Source organism: Buteo buteo, chromosome 3 (assembly GCF_964188355.1).
Source record: "Buteo buteo chromosome 3, bButBut1.hap1.1, whole genome shotgun sequence".
NCBI classification, from domain to species: Eukaryota; Metazoa; Chordata; class Aves; order Accipitriformes; family Accipitridae; genus Buteo; species Buteo buteo.
The window spans coordinates 72,648,001-72,668,271 of NC_134173.1; the positions used below are offsets into that span (position 1 = coordinate 72,648,001).

The 20,271-nt window shown below is 38.9% G+C and overlaps 1 protein-coding gene across 1 annotated transcript in view; it reads right to left on the reverse strand.

Moving 5' to 3' along the window:
- Nucleotides 1-20,271, reverse strand: part of FAM135B (family with sequence similarity 135 member B) — a 214,094-nt gene that overhangs the window by 135,093 nt on the left and 58,730 nt on the right. The window contains exon 2 of the mRNA XM_075024404.1: nt 12,577-12,672. Coding sequence (XP_074880505.1) covers nt 12,577-12,653 — 77 coding nt within the window. The 5' untranslated portion in view covers nt 12,654-12,672. The remainder of the gene's footprint in view (nt 1-12,576; nt 12,673-20,271) is intronic.

Genomic DNA, 20,271 nt, shown 5'->3' on the forward strand with positions numbered 1-20,271 from the left:
GTGAAACACAGAGAACAAAGACAGATGTCCAAAAGGCATGAATGTCACATCCTTCGAGAGATCTCACCAACTCAACAAATAGACTGATATGGCTTTAGATAGGTGCCATTCTCATCAGTTAGAACATGTAACACAGTAAAATTGGGCACTGTCCGAGTGGGTCCTCACAGGGAAACACTGAGTTCTACATCACAGAGCACAGTGGAGGTAGAAAACACTTCAGAAAAAGGGTTTTGTTCCCCCCCCCTCCCCCCCCCCGAAAAAAAGCTCAAATGGTAATTACAAGGTTAGTACAATACAACTTTAAGATGAGAATTCAAGTGTTCCTAGAGCCAAAAGAGGCTGGATATTATTCAAATCAGTGCCATAAGGACAGATTATCTTATTGACTATAGAATTTGTGAAAAGTCATAGAAGTTAAAACAGACAGCACTGCTACAAGAACTCAATTAAACCATGGAGCAGTGATTTCCAGAAACTTACATCATTTGCATGTTATCTGAAATAGCATACAATATATTCTGAATCACAGACTACTAGTACTCTTGATTGTTTTCCATCTTACTGGGATGCCACATCATCACAGACAGGGCAAGTGAAGGAAGACAACACCAACATTCAACTTTTTCCAGTAGCTCTTTTCTACTTGGAAAAAAGTTCTTAAAGCAAAATATTGGATCCAAAGTGCTACCACATCACTGAAAGACAGCTTTTTCTTGTTATCAGAAGGCACAGTACCATTGGTGAGATCTGCTAGAAGATCACACATATCCATACCCTTTTGCAACCACCAAGCCACAAACTAATGGGAAAGCTGGTTGCCTGTTGTGATTTATAATGCAATTTTAATTCAATTTTGAGCTGTAGCGTGTGTCAGAGACCAAGGATTTTCAGAGAAACCCTGTGTAGAAATGGGTGTGACAACTTTAAGTAAGGGAACAAAAATTGTCAGAAGCTCAGGTTAGATAAAAAAAAATTCTTAGCTTTCAATGCTTACAGACCTCCTATCCACTTCATTCTCTGAAATATTTCCTACTGTTTTATTCTTCAAAAACTGCCAATCTATTTAGCCTTTCAATAACCCCATAAGGTAGGGAAGCAGGGGTGTATTTTCTTTATCTGAACACAGTTAGGGCAAGCCCTAAATAGGTTTATTCATCCTAAACTGGTAATTTGACCTACTGGCTTAAATGAAATCTGATCATTTAAGTATTGTGCCCATTGCCAAAAGTAAGAACTTTAGTCCAGTATGTCTTCCGTTAAGGGATTTAACCTTCTTTCATTATGCAGTGGTTGAACAAACCAGGGCTGCTCTTATCTGAGAATCTTCACACCCAGTCACTTTCCTTAAACTGTAGTAGGTCTATTACATCAATTTATTTCTTTCCTCTGCTTCGCAAAGTTTATCTTGTGAGGAGGACATGTGAGTCCTGGCCATAGCTAAACTAAGGAGAATACGTTAAACTGGTCAGCAAAAAAACCCCACAAAATAAATTAAAAATCCATGGCTTCCTCAGCATTTTTGGTGTTGGCTGGTTGCAGACATCACTCCAAACATTCACATTATAAACTGACTTCACATTTGTTGCAGGACATCATTATAAAGATTTATCACGCATAGCCAAACAGAAACAAGAGATTACTAAAGAACAGTTAATTTTTCGGCTGCATTTTATTTGTGAAACCTTTTCTTGGCAGATGTTACCCCCACAAATGAGTGAATGTTCTGAAGTAACAAAGTGGACATGGACTGATGGGAGAAATTGATCTGCGTTTGTTAATGTACTTTTGCTGCAGCAAGCACAGTAAGTAATTAAAGTGGTAAAAAAGATCTTCCCATCCAGACACAAAATATACTGAACCCCATTAACGCAAGGATGAAGGCCAACTGTTTTTTCCATTGCATCTCAAGTGCACCTTGTCTGCAGTATACACACCATATAGTTTGATTGCACCATTAAAATTAAACTATCCAGTTACACAAACAGTTATTATCTCAAGGCAACTCTGAAGGATGAAGTGTCAAAAAAGAGTAATGATTTTGGGTTCCCAACATAAGCCATCTTAAAAGGTTCTATCCAGAGATCGTGTACAGTTTTCCATTCTGAAAATGAGACTTTAGGATGTATTAAGCTGAATGCAAAAGTATCTGGAAACCGAAAGTCAGAGAGACTCTAGAACAAAATTTTCCCATGCACAATTATGTTTTCTACTATCACAGCATCTGTGAATTTGTGATTGTACCCTGTTAAGAACAATATTCTGAGATATTATTAACACTCCAATGTTTGTAGATAATAGCTGATGAGCTAAAAGGCTGTTCAAGCCCACCTCAGGAAATTTCCCAAACTCATTACTTACTCCAACAAATAATAACAGTCATAGATCATTTGAGTTTGGAACAGTTACATTAAAATGCACCTTACAAAGCTGTGCTGAAGTGTGTGGACAGTATTGACAAGAGACAGGATTTCTTCAAATATAGGGCAGGGCAATAGGGCTGAACCACATCTCCTAGCCACTAGGCAGTGCTTCCTCTCTGAAAATGATGGGCATGGGGCACTAAATTAGGGACATAACAGTGAGAGAAATTACTGGTGTGTTTTTTCTCTTCAACCCTAATTTGCATGGCAGTGTGAAATTTTTCACATATAATTCCCAGCCATCATCAATACAGAGTTGAAACCAGGCATGTGCAATATCAGAGGGAAAATTCTGGACAACATGGATATTTAAAACAAACACATGTCGGAGAGCCCAGAAATGTTATATTAATTTGAGAGCTTATGAGAACTCCAAATGTCATCTTATCACTTCTCAACCCATATGGGCCAGATTCACCACTTGTTCTGCTCCCATTTGGTGCCCATGTAGCACAACAAGAACTGGCTGAGTCATATGTCGAGAAAGAGCGTGCTCACTTTACTTCAGTCACCTTTCACACATGGGGTGGCAGCTGATTTTTCTTGGTCATGAACACTACAATGATATCAAGTCATTAAAACAACTTATTTAAAAGTACACATTGTACAACATTCAGCAAATTGGCCACTGTTTAGTCATAGGTATCAGGGAAAAAAAAGTTTAACTATAATCCAGTGAATCAAGACATTCACTTCCTAGCTTTCTTTCTAATCCTAGTCTTGTTAGAGTTGTCTCAGTTTTTTCCCATCTGTAGACTATAAACAACTAGGACTTAAGGAAGACATTTTGAATGCTCAGTAAAGGTTGTAAAGCGATTTCTGATCCAAAGATGAAAGGCGTTGATACTTATGCAAAGCACAGTTTGGTATAGAGACTCTGGCTACCCAGGTGGAAAGCTTTGGACACATCAGGAAAATTCAGAAGTCAAGAAGTAAGGACACAGAGAAGGCATTCTGATTGCTCCCGGAAGACAAATATTAAAATATATCATACAGACAGTGCTAGCCAAAAGGAATGTCACGCAAACAGATAGGATCCACTCTCTTAGGAAATAAAATGCAAGGTGTGATGTTAGATTAAAATCTTGGGTAAAAAAATATAGGTAAAAAGAGAAGAAGAAACTAAAATGAAACTTTTGGGATTTAGCCAGCTTTTAATGCTTGTCAGTCATTAACCTGGAAGACAGCTCATTCTATCATCTATAACATTAAAAATTGACCATCTTAAGATTTTCTTCAAAGTTCTTGGTGTGCAATTGAGCAGTGCTTTGCCCATTTTTATGAATCCAATTCATAAAATAGAAATATTTTTACAAGCAGAGATCTTAAATTTAAAGTATTATCCTCTGGAGTATCACAGAGTGGCTTTGATCACCCTTAAGAAAGTTAATTAAGTTTTAAGTTCAGCAAAGCAAAGGTTTTCAATTAATGGGCTAAAACCATGTCTTTGAGGTGAATTTCTAATTGAACCAATAGACTTTATACAGTAAGTGGTTGCTTTTCATTCCTGGATCTCCTAGAGACAGCTGTGATCTTCATTGATGCACTCAGGTCTAACTGTTTTACCCTCTGAGTATTTGTGCTTAATGATATCACAAAGAATTGATGACACAAAGCCTATAAATTCTTAGAATCAGTTGGCATTAAGTGCAGCATTGAAAATTGGGGTCCTTCAGGATGTGACACATTTGTTGAGGAACTAGACACAATAACATAAAGATTTAAGGTGTGGAGCATTGCATATAGATGAGAAGCAGAACTTAATTTTATTTGTAAGCTGCATTTCTCAGCAAAAATAACTTTTTAATGTTAATCAAATAAATATATTTTGTGCTGTAAGCTAAACGGCTAGACAAATTACTGGAGACCAGGATGCTGACAATAAATCACTGAAACATAGTGTCTACGGCATAGGCTGAAACTGAGTGATGCAGATAGAAGCTGCACAGGGTTGTTTCGATGCCAAGGAAGGCTATGGTCACACTCATCCTAGAGTCAGGGAGTCATTCAGGCCGGAAGGGAACTTGGGCAGTCTCCAGCCCAATGCCTGTTCAAAGCAGAACCAATTATTGAATTTGGACCAAATTTCTCGGGGCCATATCCAGTCAGGTCTTGAAAACTTCCAAGGATGGAGATATCCCAGACTCTCTGGACAGCAAATTCCAGAGATTGACTACCCTCATAGGATATTTTTTTTCCCCCTCTTGCAACAGGAACTGTAGGAAGGGACCAGGTCTAGCTGTTCTCTCAACATCTTGTCCTATATTTAAAGACAAGATTTGCTGCTGGTGATTATGCCATGCTTCCTCTAGGGATATGCACAGTATGTAACAACATGATAACACATTCTGAACACAGATAACTTCATCTGCCTCAATTAGTTGCTGTTTGCAAAGTGCTTTAGAGAGGAAAAGAGGCAGAAGAACTGCAAAGCCCCACAATCACCCTCACATAAAACACTTGGGGAATAACTTCCTATTCCCAAAAAATTGCACACAATGAACACAGTGGGGTTTTTAAGCACCTCATAGTTATTTTATTACCAGAGATGCTCGTTCAGTAATATCTGGCACCCTCTCTTGTTTAGAATAATTGCACCAACACAATCTATGCTAGTGTCATGTTTCTGGCTTGTTCTAGTTAAGTTCAGTGCTTTAAAAAATGTGTCACTTGTTCTTAAGTAAAAAAACGTTGCAGCACATACACATCTTTTCACAACCCTAAGGGCTTAGACTCTCTTCCCCTACACATACACACATGCTCAGAGCCGAGAGATTCCCAGCAGTAGACACAGGTCCATCTGTAACTCTATGAATTAGGAACTGCAGTCAACATTTGAAGCGTAGCTCCATGTAAATATAAATCATGGTAGGTGAAATTTAAGCTACTTTCTGACATAATTCTCTCAGAAAGTCATCAAAGTAGCAAAGTAAATGTCACTTGGATTGGGGTGATATTTGCTTTCCTTAAAGGAGTTAGTATCCAGTTGTTAAGGGACAAAGGTTTATTTTTTGGTCAGCCAAACACAACAGTTAGCCAAGTTTGGGGTTTTCTTCTTTTTTTTTTTTTTTTTTAAATAAAAGGCTTGCAAGGAACAAACTTCCTTTCCACTCTTTGCACTGATTAGCAACAAGGGAATGTTTAACAAGTAAATGTAACCTGGAGTTAATATTTTAAATATATATTTTAAAACTAATAAATATGAAATTATTTTTTAAGCTTTGGGATACAACCTTCCATGGTTTTCATAGCAATCATGAGCATTAAAATGTTAATTTAAACAGTACAAGAGTTTCTTATCTAATGCCTGACTCCAGGTAACACAGCTTTTAAAAAAAGGGGGTAGGACCTGCATCAAAAGCATAGACATTGCCAAAGGCTTAGCTACAAACTCTGGCATAGAAATCTCACTAAAAATGTCATTGATTAATATTAAGTATCACAAAGAAGCTTTTTAGAGGCATGAGTTACAGAGGTGCATTGCTTGCCAGCCTCTAAATCAGAGAAGACACAATCCAACAAGCCAATGGTGAGACTTCCATTAATGTCAGGAGATTTGAAGAAGTCTATAGAAGCCTGATTAACATAAAATGGCACATTGTTTGAATTGATTTCCTGAGTGCTTAGCAGTCTTGAAAACTGAGGCTGGAAGAACAGTGAAACCCCTGTACTGTCTGAGATGTAGATGTTTGTATTATTTTATTCTGCTATAACAACCTATTGCTGACAAGATCATTTCAAAGTGTCCATTCTGCTATGGTATGTGCTTTGTGTAAACATCCAAAATCTTATAGCTTTCTTTAGTTACAAACATTTACATAAACACACCAGCTGACAAGCTTTTTCTTTTTTAATCCCATTCTGTATGAGATTTTTATATGATACTTATCACTAATATCTGACCAACCCTCAGTAGTGCTTCCACAGAGACTGATGTCTTTCATGGAACTTTCATATAACTTCTATTCTCTTCCCTTGGGTAGACATTTGAGCAGTAGAGTGTTTTTTATTTTAACTTTATACTCTTTGCACATGCAAACACATTATTGCGTGCTCTTGTCAGAAATGCCAGGTCAGTTCTAAGACACCTGACCCTTGGAGATGATTCCCTGTCCTGTAGGGTTCACTGCACTGCTCCAGTCAGGTCCCAGAGAAGGGATGATCCTTCATGAAGGTGCTTTTTCCATTTCTGACACAAAGTTCTACTTTGAAAAAAAAAAAATTTAATTGCTGATCATCATGTTTAATCCTGAGCTTAAGACCCCTTGTCTAGAATCTGGCCACAGGCTGCAAAGTACTCTGAAGACAGAAATTAATTTATCCTCTGATTTCTACATCAGCTACCTATATGATCTGTGTGTAGATCATGTGTCCAATGTGTTCACAGTAGCCTGTGGGGCTGAGGAGACAGTGTGCAGCGTTTTGTAGCCAATCCCTCATGGTCACAATTCTGCAGCTCAGAAAAATTGACATTAGGACAACAGAGCAAGAGAGTATAACCTATGAAAATAGAGATAGTAGGCGTATCAGTCCTATCTGTTGTGGTTATTATCAGCAAGCAGCCTAGGGACAGTCCCAAGCTGTAGGCTAGACAGACCAGTTATGGGTATGTAAATATATTTATATATGTATATCTTTCATCAAAGGATAGTGAGCCATACTCTACAAGAATGTGCCATCTAATAGCTAACTTGTGTCTTGCTTAGGTTCACCTCTCCTTTCTCTCCTGCTCACTGAACCATTGTAGTGTGACACATTTATATGCAACAGATGGATATGCATATTCTCTGCATAATGTCACTTGATCTTACAACCTCTGGTTAATTGTACAATCATCAATTATTACACAAAAGTGGCAGAAAAGACACAAAGGGAACTGGCCACAGTAGGTCACAGAACAAGGAACTCCAGCAGGCAAGGCACAGTTTTCATCACTGTACACTGGCTGCATTTCAGATGGGACACGCTAAGGTTCTCTGCCACACCTAACGTGAAACATTGCCTCAGGTTCCTGAGTACTATCTATCCAGGCCCCTTATTTCTGAATCTAGATTGTACTAATTCTGTGATATTGCTTTGGTTAGCCAACCTATCACATGAGTTGGAGTTGGCCTTTAGCTCAGTTCTCTGTAAGTAAAGTGACACAGAACAGTTACCTAATGTATTTAGGGTAAGATAACTCAGCGTATTGCTTATCTGAAGGAGAAAGATAAATTTCCAGATACAAGAGTATCCTACTTTCAGCTTTTTTGATCATCGGTCAATGGAGTTTGTTGAAATGCTGTTCTTCACCTGCAGAAGCGTCTCATATGTTAGGCTCCACTCTATTTAGTTTCAATCTTGAAGCCCTACCACTGGCACTGAAGATCCCATCTCTCTTCAATAGACACAGGGTGCCTGAAAATTAAAGATGCCTACACTAACCAACCAAACGAGAGAATTGTCTTCACCAACTGTCATGAAAATAACTCATCATACATGATTCTCCTGGACAGTTGCTACACTTTGGGACATTGATGTTTAGCTTACTGAACACCAGCTACTTTCACGAGTATGAGTTTGCGCTACGCTGCTTTCAATCCTGTCAGTTCAGTGCAGCAGGTTCTCAACTGTCACTGCACAACCACATAGACAGTCATTGCCTTCTTACTTCTGAGCATTTTTTTTTGGGGGGGGGGGGGGGGGGGGGATATCTGATGCTGCCTTAAAGTGAAGGTCTGTTCAAGAGTCACAGAAATAGTATGTTTTCATGCCAAGAAAAAAAGTCAGTTCTGTCAATACATCTGTTCCAAGGGACAGCACTCATTACTCCAGAAATGCATCACTTCAGCATGCCTATTAGCCCTCTTCTTTTTTGTTTTTCTTTTTTTTTTTTTGGGGGGGGGGGGTATTCCTATTAAAAAGAATCCATGCATCATAAATGAACTAGGTAACTATTTTCAAAATGACACAGATTTACAGTCTAAAAGTGATTTGTATTTCATTACACATGGGTAGTCTGAAGAAATGTATGTTGTTATGAACAAAGTAACAAGATTCGCATCTGTCTTAGACTTTCAAATGATGGGGTTGGGGTTTTTTTGCACAGCCTGACACTGTACCTCAAAGACTCTGGGAAATAAGGTTTGAACCTCTGAGTATGATGTGTATTTTCCAGGTATGCATCCTGACAAGAGTGACATGGTTGACTGCCGAACCTCAGTTTGCTAAGGAAAGGAGCTGCTGCATTTTCTCTCTGAAGGGATGATTTCATGACTAAGTACACTGAAATACTGTTGTCCATCTGGTAGGCAACAGGGATGTTTTGCCACATAAAGGCTTAGTCTGTTAAGGCAGAAGAACCTGTTTTCAGCAGCTCTGAATATTACTGATACTTGGTCTAATACCTGTAGGGTTTTGTAAATTCTGAGACCCACTGATCTTTTCTGATCTTTCTCCAGGGCAATGTTGCACTCATTTTAGAAGAAGCCGGACTTCATTTTTGCACTTATTTTTAATCATCACCACCCCTTACACACATAAACCACCAGTGTGTTAGACACTTACAAATTGCAGCCTGGAATTTGAGGAGTGAAAAGACTGATAAGGAGTTCGTTCAGTCCTGTGATTGGTAACTAATGACTTACCTTGATCCTGGTTTTATAATACATCATCACCAGAATCCTAGCATTAAGTCACTATTTCACCTTCTTTTTGCCCTCTATTCCCTCACAGATTCGAAAAGTTACTTACCCTGTGAACACAGTAGGTTTGGGGTTGGGGTTTTTTTCTGTCAAATAGATTTTGAAAAGCTTTAAGAAAAAAAGGTGCAGAAGGATTGCTTCTGACAGAACCAGACAAATCAATTAATTGATCTCTGGCAGTCAGGGATAATTTTATTTCCTACTCTATTAAGGAAAAATCAGAATGAGTTAGCTAATTTCACTAGAGAAAATATCTGTCACCAGTTATTAAGCAGCACATGATGGAAAGAATTAAGGACGGAAAAATTAAAAATGGGTTTTTTTGCCCAGAAATTTCATTACTTATTACCTAACCTTTAGAACTCTGGCATCAAACAGCATTGCAAATCCTTTGTTTTGACCAAAGAAAAGGTTCTTTCTTCCCCTATAGCAGCACCTACAGCCTTTAACCTTTGATGTCTATAAATACTGACACTGTTATGTTTGTGCTTCAGAAGAAGATAAATTTAACACCAACTGAACAAAATAAACTACCTGCAACACATAATTTACTGATGACTGTTCTGTTATATATGGCAGAAACATATAACCATAACAAATATTTGCAAAAAAAAAAAACAAAAGCCCTCATTACTTTTGTATCAGAGACTCTTTTCAATATTAACCATTTATACAGGTTAAGAAACATGATTCGAATATCACAAGGTGTAATTCAGGTAGATTAAGGAGCTTCCATTTCTTGTGGGGAGGGAGAGGTGGCAACTGGCTGTGTGTGCATACAGAATTCAATATAGCTTCCAGTGCAATCAAAAATAGAACAGGACCATTACTGAAGGCCTAACATTTTAAGGCACTTTGACTCTGTGGCTCATGGCCAGCAGATCATGTCCTTAATCAAGTTTGATTATTAACCATCACCTAACGGCTCCAGAAAGGCTGATTGTCCCTGAATTCTCTTGCTAAATCTTGTTGATTTATTCATTCCTTTATGCATGGAATGCTCTTCTCCAAAGGGCACACTGCTGGCCCAGCCACACTCTCCCTAAAGGTACTGTGTGTAGAAGGACAGTTAGCCAAGACTAAGTGTTCTGGAAAATACCATCCTTATTTATGCACAGTTACACAGTTCCAACCCAGGAATTTCAACCTTATGCCAGTTAGGCATACAGTAGCAGGACTTTTATGTATCTGTGGAGATACATAATCAGGTTTTTGACTATGTTTTTTTATTTTGGTTTTGTACCAAAGTTTTAAGAGGAAAAGTAGGTGACAAATTATTACTAATACTCTTCATTGTTGTTCTTGCTTTTGTTAAAAAACACAGCAAGTTGGGTTCCCACAGAAATTAGGATTCATTTCAGCTCTGCTGCTATCCTGATGGACAACATTTCATAAATCACCATTCTGGCCTTCAGCAAGACAGAATGATATTGACTCAATTTACAAGGCATTCAAAGAAGAAAAACACTAGTTAAATAGGAAATTCCCATCATTATTACTTCTACCACCCTCTCATCTGAGAGACTGTATGTCAATCCAAGATATCCCAGGTGTCTATAGTGAATATCAACAATGGCAGTAGGGGAAAAAAAAAAGGTGTGACAAAGTTAAAATGAAATTTGGCAAGCTCATCCACTCTTTTTCTTCACACTGTCATGCTACAGTGATAGGAGTGGCTGACTAGATAAAGCCAGCCAGAGGATACTGATTGGCCAATGAGAAACACAATACAGGATTTTGTTGGAAATGCAGAGGTTAAAACTATGGAAGGAAAGAAAATGTAATACTATGCAGGATACATAGAAAGAAAAAATTACTGTAAACAAATTAATGCAGTATAACCTATAGTACCATGTGTTTGGAATATTAATCAGTAAAGCAAGGTAAGCACCAGTGGGGGAAAAAAGCAAGGGTAATTAGGAACTCATTAGTGTGACAGCAGAATATATTATCTGTGTTAGTGCTAGGTTTACCCCCACACCAGGGATTTGATCTGGCTGTCAAAGCCAAAGAAAGCATTTTAAGGAAATTATTGAATGCAAAAGCAGACGAACATGACAAAAACAGGCAGCTTGTCACACAGTAACATGAGAAGTGGGAAGATCCCTGGCTAACCTCTGAACGTCTTACTGTCTAAGTCCAAAAAAGTCACTGAACCCACAGATAGGTGTGGATTTTCAAATGTGAGGAAAATCAAAGTCACTGATCACCAGAAACCAAGAAAAAAAATCTATAGCTAGGACTGTCTTCTAAGGTCATAAGGACCAGAATACACAGGAGACTTTTTTTACAACTCAGATAAACCAAACACGTCAAGCACAGAAGATTTTTCTTTTTGATATAACACAAGTACTTGGTATAGTCAGAATGCTTTCTAACATGAAGTTGGTGGATATTCGCTTGGAGACATGAACAGAATGACAGATGCCAGCTGTTAAAACAAAATAGAGCCATGTTTCCTTCATTCTTGTTCACAGCATCTTTTCCACGTAGTTCATCACAGTAAAAACAAATAACAAAAAGCCTGTATACAGCTGGAAACAGCTCTACCTAATCTATCCCAATACCTGCAACAATTCCATGGTTTTCTTGCAGGAACTGGTGCTCAAGATGGACAAATCAGCTGTGAACCACCCCTGTGCCAAGCTAAGGCTTGAAGGAGAATATCTAGTGTTCTGTATACATCAGTCTTCATAGAAGAAAGAAAATAATATTCTGCTAGACCCACTGTTGTCCATGAAGTACATTCTTTTGACCTATCTGGGTCTTCTTGTCTCCTTAGAAAGTGTTTCTTTATTTTATCTTTTCCACACTGAAAAACACCTGTGGGGTCCAACTTGCAAGCAGTAACAACTCACACTTGGTCAGGCTTCTCCAATCCCAGCCACCAGTTTGTTATAAAAACTATCAGGAGAAGTGGTGCAAAAGAATAGGGGCAAAAGTTCAAGTAAACTAGAAGTTGTACATGTTTTAACTTACAGGGACATGAAAAAAACAATAAGGCCACCAGAACTAGAGCTTTAGACAAACATGAATATTCATTTTCCATTCTGAAATGGTAGGATACAGCTAAATTTCATTAAAAGAATACAGTCATTAGACTTATGATCCTAAAATGCACATGTTTTCATTATACTTCAATGCAGCGATCATTTAGCACAGAGGCTAAAAACCAGTCCAGAAGCATTTAAAGCAGCTATTGTACTTATATCTGAACAGATGCTTAAAATAATTTGGAGCATTACAACATTGTATTACAAAAACAAGTCAGTCAGTCAGACTTTATAGTGAAAGTAATGTACATTGATCTTCCTTGACAGCAATGAAAGCCCAATGACATCCTTCCCTGCCCTGGAGATTGCATGAAATATAACTGCATTTGGCAGAAAAGAAGCTGTTTTGCAGTTTAACTCTTTTCTGTAAACTATTCCTCTGTTACCAGCTGCAAATTAATGGAAACATCAACTCACCCTCTCTGGAAGAGGTCCACATTATGGAATTTGTGTAGCTCCACAGAAAACTCGACCGTTCCCTGGACCTCAGACATGATTTTTTCAGGTCATCACCTAAACAACACATATACACAGGCATTATAAACATTTTAAGTATTTTACTTAACAAATCCATGAATGGATTACTACATTTTATTCAGCATCTTGGGGTTCACGCAAAGTTGAAATTGCCTGAAATCAGCTGGAATCTTTCCAGTAACATCATTGGGCTCCATCTTCAGGAAGACTCGCTAAAAGCCAGATCAAAGCATTAATTAAGAGAGGTAAAAAGTCTAATTAAGCCTGAGGACAGAATGATAATATTATGGAAAGTATAAGTAGCAAAAAGTAAATAACATATTATGTGCAAGAATCTCAAAGCAAATTTTAATTAACTCTCTTGCTACTCTTGTACGGGAAATTGATTTTTTTCTTCCCGTTTTACCAAATGGCAGATATCCAGGGTCAGCACAGCTCATTTCTGTAAAAGCACAGGCCAAAGAGACAAAAACCCTAGACAGATGAGAGCAGAATTCAGAATTCTCTTGCTTTTGAGCCCTCCTATGACTTAACTAAAGCTGGAAGTGAAGCTTCTGAGGAAATATGAATAATTTAAAGATTAACCATGGAAGAGATTCTTCTAAGGAAAATGCTGACAATCAAAGCACCTAATAGACCACAACAGCCAGATAAAGATTTGGAAGCATTACAGCCATTTACAGATAATATCTCACACATTCAATGAATCATAGAATAATTCAGGTTGGAAGGGACCTTGGGAGGTCATACCTTACTCAAGGAAGCTTTGCGAACCTAAGTTTCCAAACCAGCACTATTTAATACACCAGTGTAAACCCTTAACATTCCCCTAATTGTAGCAGAGGCAAGCCAAGGCCTTTTACAGCTTTAGGACAGATTCTGAATTTTCTATTTACCCTTTTCTCCTTGCAAGTCTATTTCTGGCAATCTGCAAGCTGCCTGGAAACTGTTTATAGCTTCATTGAGAAGCTAGAGATCAGATTTAACACATTCATAAGTATCATTTTGGTAGCTATTTGACAGCAGCCAAGTACAATCTATGAGGAAGACCCATGCAAGGCTATTAATAATTCCTCTGTCTGAGACGTATGGGTCTTTAAGGGGGCATCTAGCTCAGACTGCAAAGTGAAGAATTTCTCCATATGTGCTAACCAGCAATTTGCATGGCACTCAAAGATTTGACCATTTCCTCCAGTGAAGCAGGAATTAAGAGAATTTCAATACCTGAAGTCCTCAGATAAGCATTAGGCCGTAGCTTTCTGATAAGTCGCAGTGCTCACTCCTTATTAGTAATTTTCCAACTGTCTTATTACACTCATTATTTTAAACTATGTTTTCTTTCTGGCTATCCTCTCAAGCACTACCATTTTTCAAAAAGAGCTCTTTCCAGAGTTAAAAGGTTGTTGTTTTTTCATTCACCCTTCTCAAAAACTAACATTGCAGATGTTGACTTTGGAATGACAAGAACAGGACATAAGATGTAGACATATATTACATCTATTGCATACAACTGTAAGAAAGAAAAGAAGGACAATTGCTAAGCTACCCAGCTGATATACTTCCAAGGTAAGGAACTCTACATTAGGTCATGTCAGGCCATGACTTAGGAGCAGTGGAGGTAAACTCAAACACTATTACTTGACAAAGTACTATTCTTTTTTTTCTTTCCCCACCATTTCAACAGGAATGAGACTAATCCTTTCTCCTTTTGCCTTTCTACACAGCCTAAGGAGTTGTATACTCTTTATAAGGCATGTATATCACATATCCACCTGGTTATATGTTTGATAGTCTTGTCTGAGTGTACAGTATCAAAGCAAAGCAGACTCCGTGTGGGAAGCCAAGAGAAAACCACACAATACCACAAAGCAATACTCTGACAAGGTATTTAGCCTTGAGGAGAGTGCTAATTGGAAGAACTGCCTCTGGATAAATCTGCATGTTGTGCTGAGGCATATTTCCCCAGACAAAAAGCTCAGGATCAAAGGAAACTCCATGCTTTTGAAGACACCAGTTTAAAGAGGAGAGGTCTGAATGGATGGCCAGCCAGTCCAGACCAGCACTGATATTGTCAAAGACAGAAAGAATTACATGAAGCTAAGGTTAGCTAGGGTAAATGAAAAATTAAATACTTGGAAATACACACACAGGTCTTCACTGTATTTACATTTTATTTTGCATGCTTTATACCTGTTCCTGCAACTGTATTTCCCTCACTGATCACCAGAATGAAAGAGCAAATAGCTACTATACCAGTTTGGACTTCCATCTACTCTACTGGCACATAAATCTACATCAGATGGCTATAGGGACTGAGCCCCCAGCAGCAGGGCCTGGTACTTCAGGGAACACCTGGCAAGTACTAAAAGTGGCCTCTGGTGCACTTCATCATCATGGCAATTAGTAAGGTTCAAAGAAAACCTGCTCAGAGACATGGTGTCATGGTTTAGCTGGTAACAAAGCACCACACAGCCCCTTACTCACTCCCCACCACCGTCCCCCCATCCCCACCCCCCTGGCCATGGTGGGATGAGGAGAAAATATAAAGAAAGTCTTGTGGGTCAAGACAAGGACGGGGAGGGATCACTCACCACTTATGGTCACAGGCAAAAGACAGGCTCAACTTGGGGAAGAAACAAAATCAATTTAATTTACTACCAATCAAATCAAAACAAGGATCTTGGGAAGTAAATCCAAACCTTAGAACACCTTCCCCACCCCTCCATCCTTCCTGGCTCAACTCCACTCCCGATTTTCTCTACCTCCTCCCCCCCCAGAGGTGCAGGGGGACGGGGAATGGGGGTTGGGGTCAGTTCCTCACCCCTTGTCTCTGCCGCTCCTTCCTCCTCAGGGGGAGGACTCCTCACTCGTCCCCTGCTCCACCCTGGGGTCCCTCCCACAGGAGACAGTCCTCCATGAGCTTCTCCAACATGAGTCCTTCCCACAGGCTGCAGTTCTTCACGAATTGCTCTGGCCTAGGTCCCTCCTGTGGGCTGCAGTCCTTCAGTCCCAGCCTGCTCCAGCACGGGCTTCCCCACAGAGCGGCGGCCATCCTGGGGGGCATCCATCCCCCTGCTCCGGCGTGGGCTCCTCTCTCCCCGGGCTGCAGGTGGGCATCTGCTCCCCCGCTCCCCTCCGTGGGCTGGGGGGGGACAGCCTGCCCTCTGGTCTCACCACGGGCTGCAGGGGCATCCCCTCCTCCCCGCCTTCCTCACTGACCTCAGGATCTGCAGAGGGGTTCCTCTCACATCCCAATCCCCTCACTCACTGCAGGTTCCCCTTCTGAAATCTGTTCTCCCACAGGTGTTACCACTGTCACTGATGGGCTCAGCCTTGGCCAGAGGCGGGTCCGACTTGGAGCCAGGGAAGCTTCTAGCAGCTTCTCACAGGAGCCACCCCTGCGGCCCCTCCCCTGCTACCAAAAAAACCCCAGCACACAAACCCATAACACATGGGCATCATGCTTAATGAAAGAAGCTATGAAATTTGACAAAACAGCTGTGGGCACCCCCTGGATCAAGAAAACACAGGTGCTTAAAATGATGCACTAATTTTTCTCTGCTGTACCAGGTGCCTGCTTAAAGCAACCAGGGCTTGTAAAGGACCTCTGACCACCCCTTATTCACTGATCACTATGTGGGACAACCTTAGTTTATAAATAGAGGTGTAGTCGATAAAAATAATACTGAAGTGAAGGATGCCATTACATCAGCATTGTAAACACAGTAGGGAATATTGCCAGCACTGAAGTATCATCAATTTATCTAATAAGCAGTTTAAAGAAAAATATAGAGGTGATTCTTGGGAGGGCTTTAGCACATTGTTTTTTCTAAAATGTCTGGTTTTAAGTCAAACTCTTGGTATTTTCCAGAAGACAACTGAAGACAGCACTAGTAAATATCAATGTAAAGCTACTAAAGCAACATGGGAATTGTTTTGGTCATATGCTTCTGTAAAAGCAGTCCCCATGATCATTCTCATCACTCCAAAGCACTGGATTGCTTCATAAGGTGCTGCCATTGCCACTGGTTGTTCCGTGCTGTCCTGCGTGCACCACTGTTACGAGTCAGGTCACCACTTTGACAGTTTGTCCTTCCAACCAGAGTTGGTGTCCTCGCAAGAGACAGTCACTTTCAATTGTCATTCTACTTGTAGCAAAGAGACACTAACTGAAAATCAGAATCCTTCATACAAATAAAGCTCTATGAAAATATATATGTTTAAAGATTGGAGACTGTCTCACTTGCATTTTTAAAGAAAGGCTTGATTTTACTCCCCACGTCTCCATTGTTGTCAGTGGAGATACCTTCTGGTTTGGAGACTGTTCAACATATAAGACTGGTCAAACCACGATAACTTTATTCATCTTTATCTTCCATTGCTCTCTGCAATCTTTTCAACTCACAGTTTTTGTGCTAATGACATTTTACAGATACAGTCAACTGACCGAGCCCTCTGACAGCAGGTGATTAGTTGGTTAGGTACCACACACACAACTGTTAAATACCCTGAAGCTAAAAACAAGTCTGACAATCCCCTGCTGAGATAGCAATCAGCATCAACCCAACCAAAGGGAGTAGAGGAAAGTGAGATGGGGACAGAGCAAGGTGGAAATAAGGAGAGGACACTGCATACTCAGACAGTCCATGAACTTTCTATCATTTGTGCAATTATATCTGAGTGAAAAATAAATCAAGACATTTTTTTAGTGCTTTCACCATTCTTGTCCGTCTCCATCACAGACGCCAGGAAAAAAAAACTAAAACACAAAACACCAAGGACAAAAGGACAAAACTGTGTGATAAAGGGCAATGACTCATAAACCCAGAAACACTCATGTAGGAGAATAAAGCTGCCTCTCAGGAAACACAGCACGTACTATCTCCAGTATAGCACCACTGTCCTTACTGCTTTAAAGCATCTTTTATTTTCTTGTGAATTTCTCAGAAGCTGGAGTTTGTTGCAAGCTGGGCATTTTTATTTGTTTATTTCTTTATTTATTAAGAATTTCTTGATTAAGTGTCTAGAATAAAGTCACAGTGAGATAACCTTATTCTTCTGTCCACAAATGCCTTCACCCACTGTAAAATTCTAAGTACGGGACAGAGGAACACAGTAGAAGGAGGATGATAAACACACACACAAAAAAAAGCTCTGAGACTAAAGAATTAAGAGAACTGCACTGATTATACCAAGTCTCTTTTTTGTTTGTTTCTTTTTCTTTATTAATTAAATTGTTCCAATGTTCACATTCATGCAGCTGAATTGGATTCCAGTTCTTATGGCAGTGATTGCATCTCAATAGCCTTTTCTGAGCATACATTAATTGCTTGAGTCAAAGCAGTCACTGATGTCAGTAAGTCCTTTCACTACAACATTGTCATTAACCGTTCTCCAATTTAAAGAACCTGCCATTTTTTTTCTGCCAGCATATCAGTAAAATGGGAGAGGTGAGGTCTTCAACAAAACAATGATTTCAAAAGTTAACACCTCATTTTGTTAAAACTAATCAAGCCAGTAATTCTCATCTAAGATTTTGGGTGATGGCAAGAAATCTCCTTTACACTTTTAAAAGGAGCTAACCTAAATACAATATTAAAGATACACAGAAATGACAAGGCTTGTTTAGCAAAACTATTAAATAAGTTGTTACAATATTTTATATTTTAGCCTTTCTCAGTATAAATTGTTGACATAACAGGGCCTAGAGGTAGAGGTGGCATTGAATTTTATTCGGAATACCTCTTCTTTTCCTAAACCGGTTTTGTTTGTTTTCCCAGTGCTGCTGAGGCTAAAGAATTAGTGGAATATAAACTTCTTACTTGAATTATTAAGAAACTTCTTACTTGAATTATTAAGAAACTTCTTACCTGAATTATTAAGAAACTTCCTTTTTCCTGAGACACGTGTCAACCCTGAGGAAACCACCAAAGATTATGGGTTTACTTCAGCAAAATGATTCAAGCATGGGTTTATGTCCCTTTGACTTGTTTAATTAGAGCTTTTATCTTATAATAACACAGTCAACAAGCTAGAACATTTATCCTGAGTCATGGAAAACCAAGGAAGTATGCGATCCCTCAAGACTCACCTTTTGCCACAGCTTTAACAGTAACAAAAAGCTCTGCCTAGTATCCAGTTTCTCATATTCAAGTACAAGAATTTCAACAGATTGATAAATCAAAATGTCTACACTCAGGGGAAAACGGATATCTTCTCTCTCAATATTTGGCCTCACTCAACAGTATGTAATGAAGTTGAAAGCAAGAAATATATGCAATAAAATTTGCATAGAAGATGCACATACACAATTATGGTTGGACTTGATGATCTTAAAGGTCTTTTCTAACCTAAACGATTCTATGATTTAGAAGCCAGCCAGAAGGCTTGTTAGTTTATTTCCTAAATGCACTTACAAAATCCACAGCTTTCAGGTCACTTCTTGTTTGTGATTTTTCTGTTTTAATATGTATTACCATTTAAGACTTCAGTCTCAGGTCTTCTTCAGAAATCATGTTATTCTTAGCTGTGAGAAACCTTCTAATGCTCTGTCTAGCCATGGAAGTATCAGAGATTACTTTGTAAGATCTCCAATCTTTACAACCACCTGACATTACCCAGTATAGTTCACAGAATGAGATAGTATCACAGCACAAGATAGCAATAATCCCTTGCAGCTATTTTTCCTAAGGTTTTTACATTTCCAGTCTGTTGTAATCCTTTGAATTTTTTCTTCAATATGCAAGCCAAAGTAAAGACTTGTGATACAGGTAAAAAAAAATGCAAGACACTTAGTCTTATTCAATCATATCTATTAAACATGGGGTTTTTCCACTGCATAAGCATTTAGCCTAGTTCAAAAGGTTAAAGACTAATTTGTTTATTATAGTCTAATGAGCTAACTCAATTTGGATGCAAGCCCTGATAATAATCTTCCAATATTAAAAAAAAAAGGGTTGCTGTTTAATATTCCCAGGAAAATCAATATCCACAAAATTGTCAAATGCATTAGACATATGTTCATAAAGAATACAACACGATGAATCACTTTTTCCCAAGGTTCCTTGATTGCTACCGCCAAAATGTTATGAGTTAGAGAAACAGAAGACAAATAATAAATGATCCTTTGAAAAATTACTCATAACTCAAAGAGTATTCAGAGTGGAGCAAATAAGAAAGGACTTGGTTTATTTTATGTAATTTTTTTTACACTTACAAACTCCACTGTGCTTTGTCTTTTGCCAGCACAACTGGAATTCACAAAGTACCAGTGATACCTAGTTCACTAGGGGTAGATACCCATTCAACCTCCAGCAACAAAATTAGCATTATGAGTAAAACCACTTACAACTCACAGCTGAGAACCTTCACTCTAGATAATAGCTTCAAATATATGGTACACATAGTCATGGGTGAGAACAGTGTACCTATTGGATCCAAAGAAATTCACTTAGGAAAACAAATCAACTTCAATTCCTCTCACATTCTGTTTGTGGGACCAATCCACAGTGGAGAATTTGCAGAGGTCACCAAATCCAAGAAGGCTGAGAAGCAATGGTCTAGATTATGCCCTTCATAGACTGGTCATTTCAAGTGTATTTAGATGGAGGAATAAATCTACTAGGGAAAAAAACA